General features: G+C 39.5%; 1 protein-coding gene across 1 annotated transcript in view; it reads left to right on the top strand.

Moving 5' to 3' along the window:
* Positions 1–15,136, top strand: part of LOC124555910 (unconventional myosin-Va-like) — a 61,678-nt gene that overhangs the window by 22,963 nt on the left and 23,579 nt on the right. The window contains exons 2-3 of the mRNA XM_047129967.1: positions 752–1,009; positions 1,177–1,311. Of these exons, the coding sequence (XP_046985923.1) occupies positions 752–1,009; positions 1,177–1,311 (393 nt within the window). The remainder of the gene's footprint in view (positions 1–751; positions 1,010–1,176; positions 1,312–15,136) is intronic.

Genomic DNA, 15,136 nt, shown 5'->3' with positions numbered 1-15,136 from the left:
GACTCTACTAAGAACCATGCACAGACTGCACAGTTCAGTGTCAAATTTTTGAGTAGTTGGAGCTAGGTTCATTTGGCAAAACTCGAAAATTTTCATTAAGGTGATAGCCACTTGATTCACTTATTGTATTAATGAAATATTCAAAATAATACCCAAGTTCTAGCTCAAATTAGATCACACCTACTGAATATTGTACCCTTATAGTGTGTAACTACTACACGGCTGCATGATAAGAAAGTGCAGACTGATTGTGGGATTACTGTCCAAATCATGTAGCATGTAATACCCCGAGATGATATGCACACCATAGTATGAGATGCAACAGAGGTGCACAGAGGTGAAGAAACAATGTTGATCAGGTCTGTTTAAAGTTTTGTGGATTTTGTAAATTTCTTCAGTTTTGAAGACATGGTTTATAGTCTTTGTATTCTCTTTGGTTTTCTTATGTAAGTGCTGAGAAACATTACAGACTCAATTATACGCTTCCTTTGTTAATTAATTAATTAATTAATTCTTAAATCTTTGCATGGAGGACATAAAGTAGGGATTTTTTTCTGTTGGCTATATAGAGGATTGAATATCTGCATTAAAAGATTGAAGTAAGAACATGTTTTAGTCCTATTTTGAGTTTCCTTAACAGATTGTTTTGGTCTCATTTCATCTATGAAAGTAGCAGTTTTATGAATTCATCTACAAGGTATATAATAACTGTCCCCAAAATAATGTCTATCATTCACATGCCATTATTCAGAGTCTTGCTGGGCACATACAAGAAAAGATAGAGCCACTGGTGGTGCCAGCTATTCTTGAACATGAAGAAATAAGTGGTTTGACAAGTCAGATAGCTAGTGGAAAGAGAGGAAGAGCTGTGTTGTCATCATGGGATTCTGAGCCATTTTTGGGTGTACAGAAGTCATTGGATGCACTCTTGCAGGAACTAAATTATATCTATAAAGTTATGGGGAACCATGGCGTTGACCCAGAACTTACTGTCCAGATATTTCAGCAGGTGAGATGACCAATTTTCTAACAGTAAGTTACATGATCCTAGACTATAAGGAAACTGCTGTATTTTGTAAATACTGAAGTCTCTAGTAGATTGCAAACCAGAAATAAAAGAAAATACCCATGACAATGTTACCATTTTAAGTGAAGTTGTGTGTTTTAATTTTGCAGGTATTCTACTTCGTCTGTGCCATTTCAATGAATAATCTACTGCTCCGAAAGGATTTGTGTCATTGGAGTAAAGGAATGCAGATAAGATATAATCTATCACATCTTGAACAGTGGTGTCGTGACATGAGACTACAGGTACATGTAGTGTTATCAGTAGTCTATTTTTTTTCCTCCTCCCTGCAAAGAACAACATTAATGAAACGTGGAGTATTCATAGGCTTTGGCTTATGGAATCACTTTTGTATTGTCAAATCGACAACAATAAGGATTTAGGGAAATCAATGCAGTCCCTTTAATCTCATTATGTTGTGGGAAAAATAATGTTGTTTTAGACTATTATGTAACTAAAAATTAAATTTGGTCTGATTAGGTCACTTACTTGGGGTATTATACAGTGTTTTGCCTTGGGACACCCTCTTTTCCTGTTACTCAACAATGACTTGTCATCAAGTGTAGCAGATGACTCCAAAGTAACTTTCAGATAACATAAGGAATAGACTGTCATCTGGAACCGCATAATGTAGCCCCACAAATAACATATCAGAGGGAAATCTGTTGATGTGTCACATATAAGAGTGTAACTCTGTTACAATAAAAATGTACTATAAGTAATTTTTATTGAATAATTCCTTTTGGATTGGTGTTATTACAGCCATCAATAATGTCCTAATCATGTAGTGTGGTACGTCAGACTTCTAGGACTGAAGACAAGTGTGGCAACTCTTGTGGAAGGCATGTACATTTCATCTGCAAATGGTGAATGTAGATAACATGCTTTACAATAATAATACCAATATCTACAGTCAGCACCTGTGGTATGCTTTAACTACTTTACTTTGAATTGTATATAATTCCTTGATGTCATGTGGGATAATATTGTGAGGTATCTCAGCACAGGTGCCTAGGATACCTTCTACTCTAAAAACATGACAGATACACTTACATTAAACTAACTTCATGAGTGATGTTTCATTGTATGGAGCAGTAGATCAGTATTGAAATAATTTACAGAAGAACCTCCCATCTCCATAGTGAACTGGATTTTATTGTACAAGGTGTACAACTTTGCTTCCGCCATTTTTCCCCAACATTTGAGGCTTTAATGAAACAAATGGTTACACGTGTTTCATTCAAAGTTTTTTCCATTGCTGGCCACTACTTCCTCCCATCTTTCAGGCAGTGTATGAATCCTGCATCAAAAAAATTGTTCAACTTTTGAAGCAATCCATGAATCGATCCAGTTTGTGGCTTCTTCATGAGATCGTAAGTGTTGGTCAGCCAGGCCACGTGCCATTGATCTAAACAGGTGATAGTCTGAGGGAGCAATGTCTGGAGAGTACAGCAGGTGGGATAGGACTTCCCATTTTAATGTTTCCACGTATGTTTTGACCTCTCTTGCAACGTGCGGTTGAGCATTGTCGTGCTGCAAAATCACTATATTGTGCATCTCACTGTATTGCGGCCGTTTGTCTTCTAATGTTCCACTCAAATGCACCTAATTGCATTCGATAGCAAGCATCTGTGATTGTTTCACGTGGTTTTAACACCTCATAGTACACGATGCCAAGCTGGTCCCACCAAATGCAAAGCATTATCTTGGAGCCATGAATATTCGGTTTGGCCATCAATGTGGAAGCATGGCCAGGATATCCCCATGATTTTTTGCATTTAGGGTTATCGTAATGAACCCATTTTTCGTCCCTGGTCACAATATGATGCAGAAATCCCTTCTGTTTTTGCCTTTAAAGCAACTGTTCACAAACCCACAAATGCCATTAAACGTCTCTTGGTTTCAGCTCACATGGGACCCAACGTCCTTCTTTCTGAATCATGCCCATAGCCTTGAGAAGTTTTTAAATTGCTAGATGTGTCACTCCCACTAATTGTGGCAATTCTTCTTGAGTTTGACACGAGTCTTTACTCAGCAATGTCTCCAATTCTGCATCTTCAAAAACATTCTCTCTTCCACCATGCCAGTCAACGACATTAAAATCACTGTTCGTGATGCATTGAAACCACTCAAGACACATTCTTTCACTAATAGCATCCTTACCATCCATACTTGAGAGCATTCAATGAGACTCAACCACTGTTTTCTTCATATTGAAACAAAACAGTAACATCTCCCACAAATCATGAGAACTAGGCTCATAAAATGACATTTTCAATCAAGTACAACTTCATGATGCAGACAAAAATTGACTAATGTTTGACTGAGGTTATGTTGACTGAGGTCCAAGCTAACTGCCTGATGTCTGCGATCTGTTTGTTTTGACTGCTACTTACTATTGTCGCCACCTATTGGCAAACAGTGTAAGCAAAGTTGTACACCTTGTATTGTGACTTTAAATGTTGTAGGAATCCATTTATCTAGTGACACCATTCCATAAACACTTCACATTGCCAACATACCTGATCCAGTATTTAATTTTTCAGCTCATTGTTGCTTTCACAGGAAGAGCACTTGTTCAATTTGTTTGTAAAACACCATGTAGTTAGGACTAATAAAAGAAATCCATAGCTATGTCATTAGATGGTCTGTAGTAAGTGTTCTCAAACAGAAAATAATTCTGTTTTGCATATGTTTCAGTGGTAATTGTTGATGTGTAGCACTATGGAATTCAGCTTAGGTATGTGTAAAAGGTATCTCGATTTGTTTTTGCACTCATCAGTGGGAGTATTTGTATACAAGCTAGTGATGTTAAACGAAACTACCCTACCTGACAAAGAAAGTGAACCTGCAAGAAGGGAAAAAAATAAACTTCACAGTTTGAGAAGTTATGTGATGTTACAGCAGTGGTTACAAAACTGAATCAAATTTACAAAGAGCTTAATAGTAGGAGTCCACTTATCAGTATGATGTTGCAGCCCTCTGAGATTGATGTATGCACTTCTTTGGTTGAAAAAGGTGTCATAAGGAGTTTGTGACCTCTCCTGAGACAAGTTGGCCAACAACTTTTGTAACTAGTCCTTAATATACTGCATGCCAGCATGGGATGTTAGTTGAGATCCAAGCTGATTCCACACATGTTCCGTCAGGGGCAGTTCTGGGGATTTTGTTGGCCACCGGCAAACCTCAACATCATGCAGACAGTTCATAGATACACATCATGTGTGAATGACCATTATCCTGTTGAAAAATGGTACCATAATCTTCTTGCATGAGAGGTAACACACAGAATGCCTGTGGTGTACCATTGTTTTTCAGAGTTTTCTGCGTCAGTATAACCTGTTACCTGGAGTTACACCCAATGGCTTTACACCCCTTAATGCCAGGAGTAACACCTTGTGCCTCTACAAAACCATGAAAGAATGGGACCTCTCCCAGACTGGCATTGTACTCACCAATGATGGTTATCCAGGGTAGTACAAACTTCAGTTCATCAACAAAGACAATGTGACATCATTAATTAGCAATTTATTCTTCCTGGCCGTACCATGCCTCCAAAAAAAAAAAAAAAGTCTGTATTGTGGTTTTAATGACCACCTCATGGGATGGTAATTCTCTGGTGAAACTGCTGCTGGTTTCTGACCAAAGGTATGGAATGACACAGAATGTAGCAAGAGTTCATTATTTGTTCTCAGAAGGCAGATGTAAGTCAGAAGGGGTTACAGTGTTGTTAGTGCAAACTATGACAGTCCCTCTATGTGGTGGTTAGGTCCGGTTCACTGAAACATTAACAATAAGTATATGAGCCCTCACACTCCCATACAGTCAAGCAGTCACTGTCACATACAAATGCCATCAGATCTGGATATTGCACAATATGATGAGGCAGCCAATTGAAGACCCACAATGAGGCCCCTTTCAAACTCTGTCAGGTGCTGATAACACTGTCTAAAAATAGTATGTGGCACCTCCATGTTCTTCACAGTGATCATTCAACATCTTACACTGTCCATGCTCCTTATATATCCTACCAGGCTTGGTAACAACAATTAACTCAAACAACAGTAATGGACTACCTGCAACTCTAATCATTACTTACTCAACAATCGTGCATATGTATATGAAAGTAAATTGATATCTGACCATGGCTATTAAGTGACTTTTTGACAGGCAGTGTAGTTAAAGCCAATATTGTTTGAATTTTAGCTACAAGAGCTGAGGAATTTCTGATGCCAGATATTAGTTTAAGTTTTGTTTTCTTATTGTGATGTAATCTAGTTTCTTCCATAGTAATCAACAAGAAGCAGAGAAACTGGACACTACTGGCTGTCATACGTATGTAACATAGGTAAACCAAAACATCTAGGAGCCATTGGAGTAATATTTACAAGTGTCCAGCTGCTGGTTTCTGACCCGAAATTTTTACATGATTTTATAATGTTTTGTTCCTCTTGGTTGTTAGAAGCTGCAGTTGGATCTTCATACAGATTGTGAAATTTAGAATTATTTAGGCATTTTTATTTTTTGACTTTGTTATTGATAACATCGCTAGACACAAGTTTCCTCTTGAACTTGATAATTGTATTAATTTTACCACACAAAATAGCATCACTATTGGCAGCAGCACTTTTTAATTGTGATCTGGCAAATGTTTCATAGAAGGATCTCCCATTAACACAATTAAAGGTCTATTTATCACTTACAGAAAAACAGCTACTTCTACTGTGACCTGTGCAGGATGGTACCATCCAGTCACAAGTAAGCAGCTTTCAGTTCCTTGGTGTGTCACCTCTCACTGGTTCCATTATCCAAATCTGATTTTCAAACAATATCCATAACTTAATCATTATTTTAAATTAAAGACACAATGAAATATTTAGAGCAGATCAGTGTGTACAAAATCAACTGCAAACACATTGGAAAAGTATAAGTGGTCAGTCAAGCAGATCTGTGGCAGTTAGGTTGTCAGAACACCAGAGAAGATGGACACTATGGAAGATGGGTTCAACCTTGCACAACATCTCTTAAAAGAAAATAATGCATTAAGATGTGTGCTGCAACATTTTACATAACTTTAAGAAAAAAGGAAAATGGATAGTTTAAATCTATAAACGTATGATATAGAATACCACCTTAGTTTTGAATGACAAAACAGTTTTCACTCTCATTTCAAATTAAGGTTCATTTATGCAGATGTTAGATTAGAACATTAAAATCAATTTCATCATTATTTTTTGTCAAATATAACAGTTACCATACAATGACACTCTGTCTCATCATTTTATATATCTTCATATGTGTTTCAATAATATTGTGTAGATGCCATATCATTCTATCTACAGTTGTGATGATTGGCTGTTACCTGTCTGTTGTGCTGCCACAAAGAACAAAGTTAGTTTATCCACATACAAGTAAACAGCAAACACACAAATGGTACAATAAACAGTAGAACATAATCTGAGGATGAGCACCTGCTGTGCTGTCCTTATATGGAGGAGATCTCCAGCAGATGCACCATGTGCCATACCATATGCCCAAATTATGGGCAGCCTCTGGTGGCCATCTCGCACAGATGCCATTGGTAGAGTATGAGTGTAGTGCACTGGTAACCTGGTAACATGGATCATATCCATATGTACAGGATTATAGCACCCCTCCCCCTTACCAAAAGGGCTTTCGTCTGATGACGGAATTGGGGCAAATGATGACACAACCATGACCTATGTGGTGGGCATCGGAGATGCTGGTGGCTGTGGGAGGAGATTCTGGCCTGGAACTGATGAGTAAAGGTGGAAGTGACATGGCCCCTGACATGTGCAGTGGCCACCTCTTGCAAAGTGCCATAAGTGAGGGCCGGTGAGAATGGTGTTGGTAGCATCTAGACATCTGGGTCCTCAGAGTGGCAGAACTGCACCAATGCTGAAGTCACTAACCACCTAGGCCAGGAAGAGAGCTTTACCACCTGATGGGTTGCACACTGACAGCAGGCCGTGACAAGACACACAATGTCTTCGTCAATGCCAGGCCAGAAGATGTGTCGATGGGTCAGTGACTTGGTATAATAGAGCCCTCCACTTTCCCAGCTGTAGGAACTGAAGCACACCATACTCTACAGCCATTGGAATCACAACCCTGGATGACAGCCCATCATTTGCTAAGAGAAAACCACCATTACACACTGGAAGGTGGTGACAAAGGACAGAATAGCTACATAAAAAATCAGAAGTCCTGCCCAAAGAACTGTCTGGCAAACCAAGTTGAACAACTTGGTGCAAAGTCAGGTTGACAGCAACAGCAGCTGCAATCCAGAAGCCTGCAATAGGAAACCCTTCCACTATACGTTCTGCCTCAACATCAAAATGAAAACAAAGGCACTCTTCCTGATCAAAAGTAGGGTATAGCTCTGTCAGAATCAGGGACAGTGCATTGACATTGACATGCTGTGCAGTAGGCCAAAAATGTATTTCATAGTTGTAGTGAGACAGAAACTGGAGGCAATCTGCTGCTTTGTCAAAGTACAAAGCAGAAGGACTAAACAACAGAACCACGGGCTTGTGGTAAGTAATGAGGTGGAACTTAGATCCATACAAGAATACATCAAACTTTTTGAGGGTATAGATGATAGCAATGCCTCCTCCTCAACTAGGCAGTAGTGCTGCTGAGTGGAATTGAGCATTTTTGACATGTCAACTATCAGACATTAAGAACCATCCTCATGACCATCAGGCCATACTTAGAGGAGCCTGTAGCCAAGACCATTTGGTGGCCAGGATGCCAGGAGAAGAATGCAGCATACATTTCAGAAGCATTAATGCATGCTGCCAGGCCGATGTTCAGTGAAAAGAAATGTCCTTGTGGTGAAATTTGTGGAGGGGATGGTCTGCTGTGGGCACAGCCAGAATGAATTTATGGTAGTAAGCAATTTTCCCTAAAAGCAGTTGGGTGTTCTTTGACATTGGAAGGGTGAGGCAAAGAGCTGTGACAGCAACATGATGACATGAAGGCTTTACAACAGGGCCAGCCACATTGTGCCAAACTTCACGCATGCAACGGGTGTGGACCGTGGGCAGGACAACGCCCAGCCTGTCACTTGGCTTTGCTCAGTCCTCCTTGGACATACAGGGAATGTTGTGACATTTCATTTACTAGTGTGGTGCAGCATTTTTCAGTTGGCACAACTTTCTGAGTTTGACACAATTGCACTGTCAGTGCTGTTTAACCTTTGCTGTTTGTTGATGGTATGGAAGGATGTTCAAAGGTCCACTGGTTGTTTTACAAAAAGAGGCAGTCTAGCAATCTATCACTGCAATCCTTTAAAGTGAATAGGAATGACAGAAGAGAGGGATGAGAATTCTCTGTTCGCATAAGTGACAGGTACTGTATATTTGCTATGAAATGAAATTACAATACTATGCAACAAGAATTTGAAGGTTTAGTTGACAATGAAAGAGCAAAAAACTGTTATGATACATATGGGATTCATTGTTCTGTAAGTCAAATTGCATGTTATGATTGATTTGCAGGCCTGGAGTGCCTGAAGAAATTGATGGTATGACCAGTAAAATTTCTGATGTCACACACATTATTCCATTGTCAGTTGCAATAGATTTCAATAGAACTGAACAAAGGGTGCAGAGATTTCATATATTACTGAAAGTACATTCATTAAGTCAAGGGGCATGCCTGGAATGATTTCTTGACTTAAAAGTCACTATTGTTGAATTTATGAAGGAAAAAGGAGAGCAGGAATGAAAATTTGAACATCCACAATGGAGTACAGACTTTGCTTTTGAAGCAGACTCGACTGCACACTATCCACACTTCTTTCTGAATTTATGTGGATGCATTTGAAAAGAAAATTGCGGTGTAGAACGGATACATTCTGGCAAAGACAGTCCAGTTCCATAAGCTGACTAGCATTGAAGAAAATACAAGGTTTGAGGAATCCATTGTGGCCTTGCAAGAATTTCAAGGATACTTTTATAAAGATTTTGAGGACACTGTCAATTGTATATCTATTTCTTGGACCCTTTGTTTCAGTTGAAAGTGCCCCTAATCTTATACAGATGCAATTGATTGAACTGCCTTGTAATTCTAGTTTTCATTAAAAATCTTTCTGCATTAAAACTGTCCAGAACGTCTATATTTTACCAGGTAGAGTTTCAAAGTCATCATAATGAGATTACAAAAGTGCTACAATGTTTCAATCATCATATTTGTGTGAAAAACATTTTTTTTTGACTATGAAACTAAATAAGTCACAATTATGTGGCAACTTGAGTGCAAAACTGTGAAATTGTCTGCATCTGTCCATATACCAACAGTTGCTACCAGATAAAAATTATGTCTTCAATGAGCCAAAAATAATTAAATAATACCAAAAATTTGTTTTTTTGTTAGCTATGTTGTTGGTAAATGTGAAATATAAAACCACGTAGTATGCAGTGTGCTTGTACTGCCATTTACATAAGGTGTGTTCCATTTTCCCCTCTTCTCCCACCTTGCACTGAGACAGTGTATCATGGCAATAGCGGAAACATGAAGGGAGGCTGAGCACTTTGGCTCTTGTGTCTGGGCATGGCCTGGGAGCTGAAATCTTGATCAACCCTGCTTTATGTTATCCTGAGAGAACTCAAACCCCAAATACACAAATGATGGCTGCAGTATGTAAGGCCATGACCAAATAGCATAAGTTGCATAAATGCTCTTCCTTGGATACACCCACCGTGACAATATCATCAGGATAGTTGATGCATGCCAGAACAGACATCATCAATTGTTCCAAAAATGCTGAAAAAATCACAGGTGTGCCAGCCACACCAAATGGGAGGCACTGATTTTGTTATATCCCAAAGGGCGTCCCAGTCACAAGGAGCCTTTTTGGACCCTCATCCAATGCAACCTGTAAATAGGTTTCAGATAATTCGGTTTTAGCAAATAACTAGCCTCCTACAAGTCTGACCAACAACTCATCCTGATGGGGCAAAGGGTGAGTGTCAATAATAGTGTGAGTGCTATCGGAAACTTTATAGTCACTGCAGAGGTGCTACTCACCATTTGAATTTTTAGCAGACAGTTAGGGTAGGCCACATATTTGTTGTAATAGGCTGTAAGACCCCAAAATCATCAGCCTATACAATTCTGATTTCATTTGTTTGTTCGAAGCTACAGGAATAGGGCACGCATATAAAAATGTGGCTGCACAGTAGGTTTCAAGGTAATGTGGGCTGCAAAATTAGTGGCACAACCTAAAACATAAAAAAATGTGAACTCAGAATCTGCGAATCTGACTGCTGCTAAAGAGACCTCATCAGAAGCAAGGTGCACTGCATCTGCAATAAAAAACCAGAAACATGGAAAGCATCCAGACCAAATAAATTGTTGGCACCTGCATCATCCACTACCAGAAGAGTTAAGGAATGAACCACAGATTTATACACAGTCAAGCTGTAAATTGCCCCAGAGCTGGAATACGTTGTTCAGTTGTAACTCACCAGATGTTAAGTACACAGACACGATGCCAAACATACCAAATTAACATAGGTTCACAAGTTCAGCAATGTCAGAGCTGCATATGTGTGTCCACTTGTTGCCTGAACTCTTTGTCTATTACTCACACTTCAATAAACAGTTTGTTAAAAGTCATAAGCATTGGAGATACACAATTAACACCTGCAGAAGAGGGCTTGGAATGACGCATGCAAAATATTATATATAGTGCACGCAGCTTCTGCACCCTCATCGACAGTGACAAATGACAACCAACCACCTCGCCCATCTTTCCCACACTATTTCATGTAGCATGTCAAGGCTATGTGCCCTAGGCACTGGGTAACTTGCCATCTACATCTACATGGTTACTATGCAATTAACACTTAAGTGCCTGGCAGAGGGTTCATCGAATCATTTTCATACTACTTTTCTACCATTCCACTCTCAAATGGCGCGTGGGAAACAGGAACACCTAAATCTTTCTGTTCGAGCTCTGATTTCTCTTATTTTATTATGATGATCATTCCTCTCCACGTAGGTGGTTGTCAACAAAATATTTTCGCATTCAGAAGAGAAAGTTGGTGATTGAACTTTCATAAATAGATCTTGCCATAAAGAAAACTGCCTTTGTTTCAATGACTGCCACCCCAACTCACGTATCATGTCAGGTGACACTCTCACCCCTATTATGCAATAACACGAAACAAGCTGCCCTTTTCTGCACTTTTTCGATGTCCTCCGTCAATGCCACGTGGTAAAGATCCCACACTGTACAGCAATATTCCAGCAGAGGATGAACAAGTGTAATGTAGGCTGTCTCTTTAGTTGGTTTGTCGCATCTTCTAAGTATTCTGCCAACAAAGCGCAGTCTTTGTTTCGCCTTCCCCAAAATATTATCTATGTGGTCTTTCCAATTTAAGTTGCTCATACTTGTAATTCCTAGGTATTTAGTTGAATTGACAGCCTTTAGATTTGTGCGATTTATCATGTACCCAAAGTTTATCGGATTTCTTTTAGTACCCATGTGGATGACCTCACACTTTTCTTTGTTTAGTGCCAACTGCCACTTTTTCCACCATACAGAAATTCTCTCTAGATCATTTTGTAATTGGAATTGATCGTCTGATGATTTTAATAGACAGTAAATTACAGCATCATCTGCAAACAATCTAAGGGGGCTGCTCAGATTATCACCTAGATAATTTATGTACATCACGAACAGCAGAGGGCCTATGACACTACCTTGTGGAACACCAGATATAACTTCTGTTCTACTTGATGATTTACTGTCTATTACTACGAACTGTGACCTCTTTGAGAGGAAATCACAAATCCAGTCACACCACTGAGACAATACTCCATATGCACGCAATTTGATTAATAGTCACTTGTGAGGAACAGTATCAAAAGCCTTGTGGAAATCTAGGAATATGGAATCTATCTGAGATCCCTTGTCAACAGCCCTCATTATTTCATGGGAATAAAGAGCTAGCTGCATTGCACAAAAAAGATAATTTCTGAATCCGTGTTGGTTATGTATCAATAAGTCATTTTCTTAAAGGTGATTCATAATGTTAGAGTACAGTATATGCTCCAAAATCCTACTGCAAATTGAGGTCAGTAGTATGGGTCTGTAGTTCAGTGGGTTACTCCTATTTCCTTTCTTGAATATTGGTGTGACATGTGCTTATTTCCAGTCTTTAGGAACAGACCTTTCGTCGAGTGAGTGGTTGTATACAATTGCTAAGAAAAGCGCTATTGTGCCTGCATACTCTGAAAGGAATCTGATTGGTATACTCCAACCTCCCCTCCTTCTTCCCCCAAGAACTAACAGATGTCAAACAACCAGGAACAGAAGTTGCTGTGGTGACATCATACCAAGCCTCAGTCTAATCACCAATAGCATGAGATGCCTCAAAAGATTGACTAATATTCAACACTTCAGCCAAAAATAAATTATCAGACTGTAGTCTGTATTGATGCCCCTCCTTTCCGGAGCCAATCAAATGGTGGCAACACAGACCATAGAATCAGCATGTGAATCTTGACAAGCATCAGTAACAAACTGATATTTGCAACTGAGGCCAAAAATAGATTATCAGACTGTAGTCTGTATTGATGCCCTTCCTTTCCGGAGCCAATCGAATGGTGGCAACACAGACCATAGAATCAGCATGTGAATCCTGACAAGCATCAGTAACAAACTGATATTTGCAACTGAGGCCGTAGGACTGATGGGGCTATTTATGTCAACAATAGAACTCAGCATGTGCTGCAGTTACATGCATGCACTTTTGGTGATAACTGGAGAAATTACACACTTACACATTTCATCAAATCAAAGTGATGATGGTTCCTGGAGTGGGACAAGATGGAACAACAACTGGTAAATTTGAGGGGAAATCCAAGAAGTGAACAAAGCCTTAAGCATGATTGCACTGGTGACACCAAAAACAAAGTGGTGTTACCTAAGCCACTTCTCATAAACCAATTGTCTTCAGACCCAACACAATAATTGGAAAGGGTAGTGGTTATGCTGACAACATAGAAGCCTACCTACACAGTCAGTGTGGCTGACAAATTTGTGGTAGCAACTGAAAGGGCCTCTTTTTCCTAAAGGAGAGATTTCAGCACTGCTTGCATGGACATGAGAACTGACAGAAAAATCAAATACACTGAGCATGATGAAGTGAACACCACACTCAACACCAATTGTGTCATAATATTAGACATAAACAATAGTGCGGCCCAAAGAACAATGTTTGTTTATTCATGTACAAGTAAACAGCAAACATAGAAATGGGGAGAATTTTGGGAGAACAGAAGAGGCTCTCTCCTGGAACTCCAGAGTATGCAGTAGGAACATTTTGATTGGAGAACAGGAAAGGAAAATCTGTGCCCTTCAGACACAGTCGGAGGGAGCAAGGAAGGAATTCATAAGGATCAAGGGAGATAGGGGGAGGAGGGTGGCTGGGAAGTGGCAGCTGGTAGGAGGATAGGAAGAAAGAGAACATTATCTGACAGTTTTATCGTCAACAGCAAAAACAGGCATCTACCAGTACCAGTGTTACATGGAGAAGTGCCTCAGGTAGAATGAGGAGCAGGAAATATGCAGCACACTTTAACCATGGCCAAGAAGCCTAGGAATGTACAAAGTGTTAGGAAGAAGAAAGTGCTGCTGCTAGGTAGTAGCCATGGTTGAGGTGTAGGTCCTCAGTTAAAGGAAAGTTTAGGGGCAGCGTACCAGGCCACCAGTATATTCAAGCCAAATGCAGGGCTAAATCATTTGATAGAGGACCTAGGGTCTTTATGTAAGGACTTCACAGAAGAGGACCATGTAGTGATAGTGGGTGGGATGGGAAACAGTTTGGACAGAGATGGGGAATATGACATAGGTGGTGACACAGACAAGATAGCTTCCCTGACTCATGGCACCAACGTACACTTTGTTGAGCTGTTCCTGCTTCATGATCAACCACACCTTGATGGAGCTGTGAGGTGAATCAATGTGGGGTTAAGGATGGCTCTGAGGACAACCAACTTTGCTCATGTTTCTCTGCTGCCCATCAGGATTATCAACAGATGGGGTTTCACTAGGGATGGCTTGCACCTAAACAGGACTGGGAAGGGAAGATTGATACAGCTGATTCATGAAAGTATAGGGAGTGGATCTTGGGCCACACATGGTCAAATAACTGTTGTCATAGGGAGGAAAAGTAGGTCTTTTTTAGGATAAATCCAGACACCAGGTTCCCCTAATAGAGATTATCTCAAGCAGTTTAAAAAATACTGAAACAATCACTCACAAGACATATTTTAACACTTCAAATTTCACACGTACCAGATGTCGCAAAGAAAAACAAACCATCGGAAAGAGTAACATGGGGCATTTCACAGACTTAACAATCCTCCATCAAAACATGCAATCAATAAAAATTAAAATACAACTATTAGAAGTTGAGCTCCAATCTTTGAACTGCACAGTAGTTTGTATTACTGAGCACTGGTGTAGAGACACAGAAATCGAATATGTAGTATTATCATTGTATGGAATGGCAACTATTTCAAGGGGTGGAGGATCATGTATTTATATTAGAAAAGGAATACAGTTCAAATGAAGACATGACCTCAGTACAGTAAGTGAAGTTAAACACTTTGAAATATCAGCTACTGAATTAACAGGGCTTGATATAACCAAGAAATTAATCCTTTTGTGCGAGTATAGATCTCCCAGTAGTAGTGTGGACATTTTTTTCAATAAATTAACAGAAGTTCTAGAAGTAGTCTGAAGTGCAAAGGTCAACGTAATTCTGTGTGGGGATATTAACATCAACAGTAATATCATAGATGAATCCAGCAGCACCTTCATAAACATCCTTCAGAGTTTTGGCATGTCCCTATTGGTCAATAGTGCAACAAGGGTTACTACAATGACTGCATCAGTAATTGACCCTGTGGTCACAAATATGGACAGGGAAAAATGTGATTTAGCTCTAAAAGATCTCAAACTATCAGACAATCTCTGTCAAATAACAGTAGTAAAATCAGGCATCGAATCATTCCCTAAACTCCAAGTCT

The sequence above is a fragment of the Schistocerca americana genome, chromosome X (genome assembly GCF_021461395.2).
Source record: "Schistocerca americana isolate TAMUIC-IGC-003095 chromosome X, iqSchAmer2.1, whole genome shotgun sequence".
NCBI lineage: Eukaryota > Metazoa > Arthropoda > Insecta > Orthoptera > Acrididae > Schistocerca > Schistocerca americana.
The sequence above is the reverse complement of the archived record's forward strand: the minus strand, read 5'-3'. Positions and strand labels throughout refer to the sequence as shown.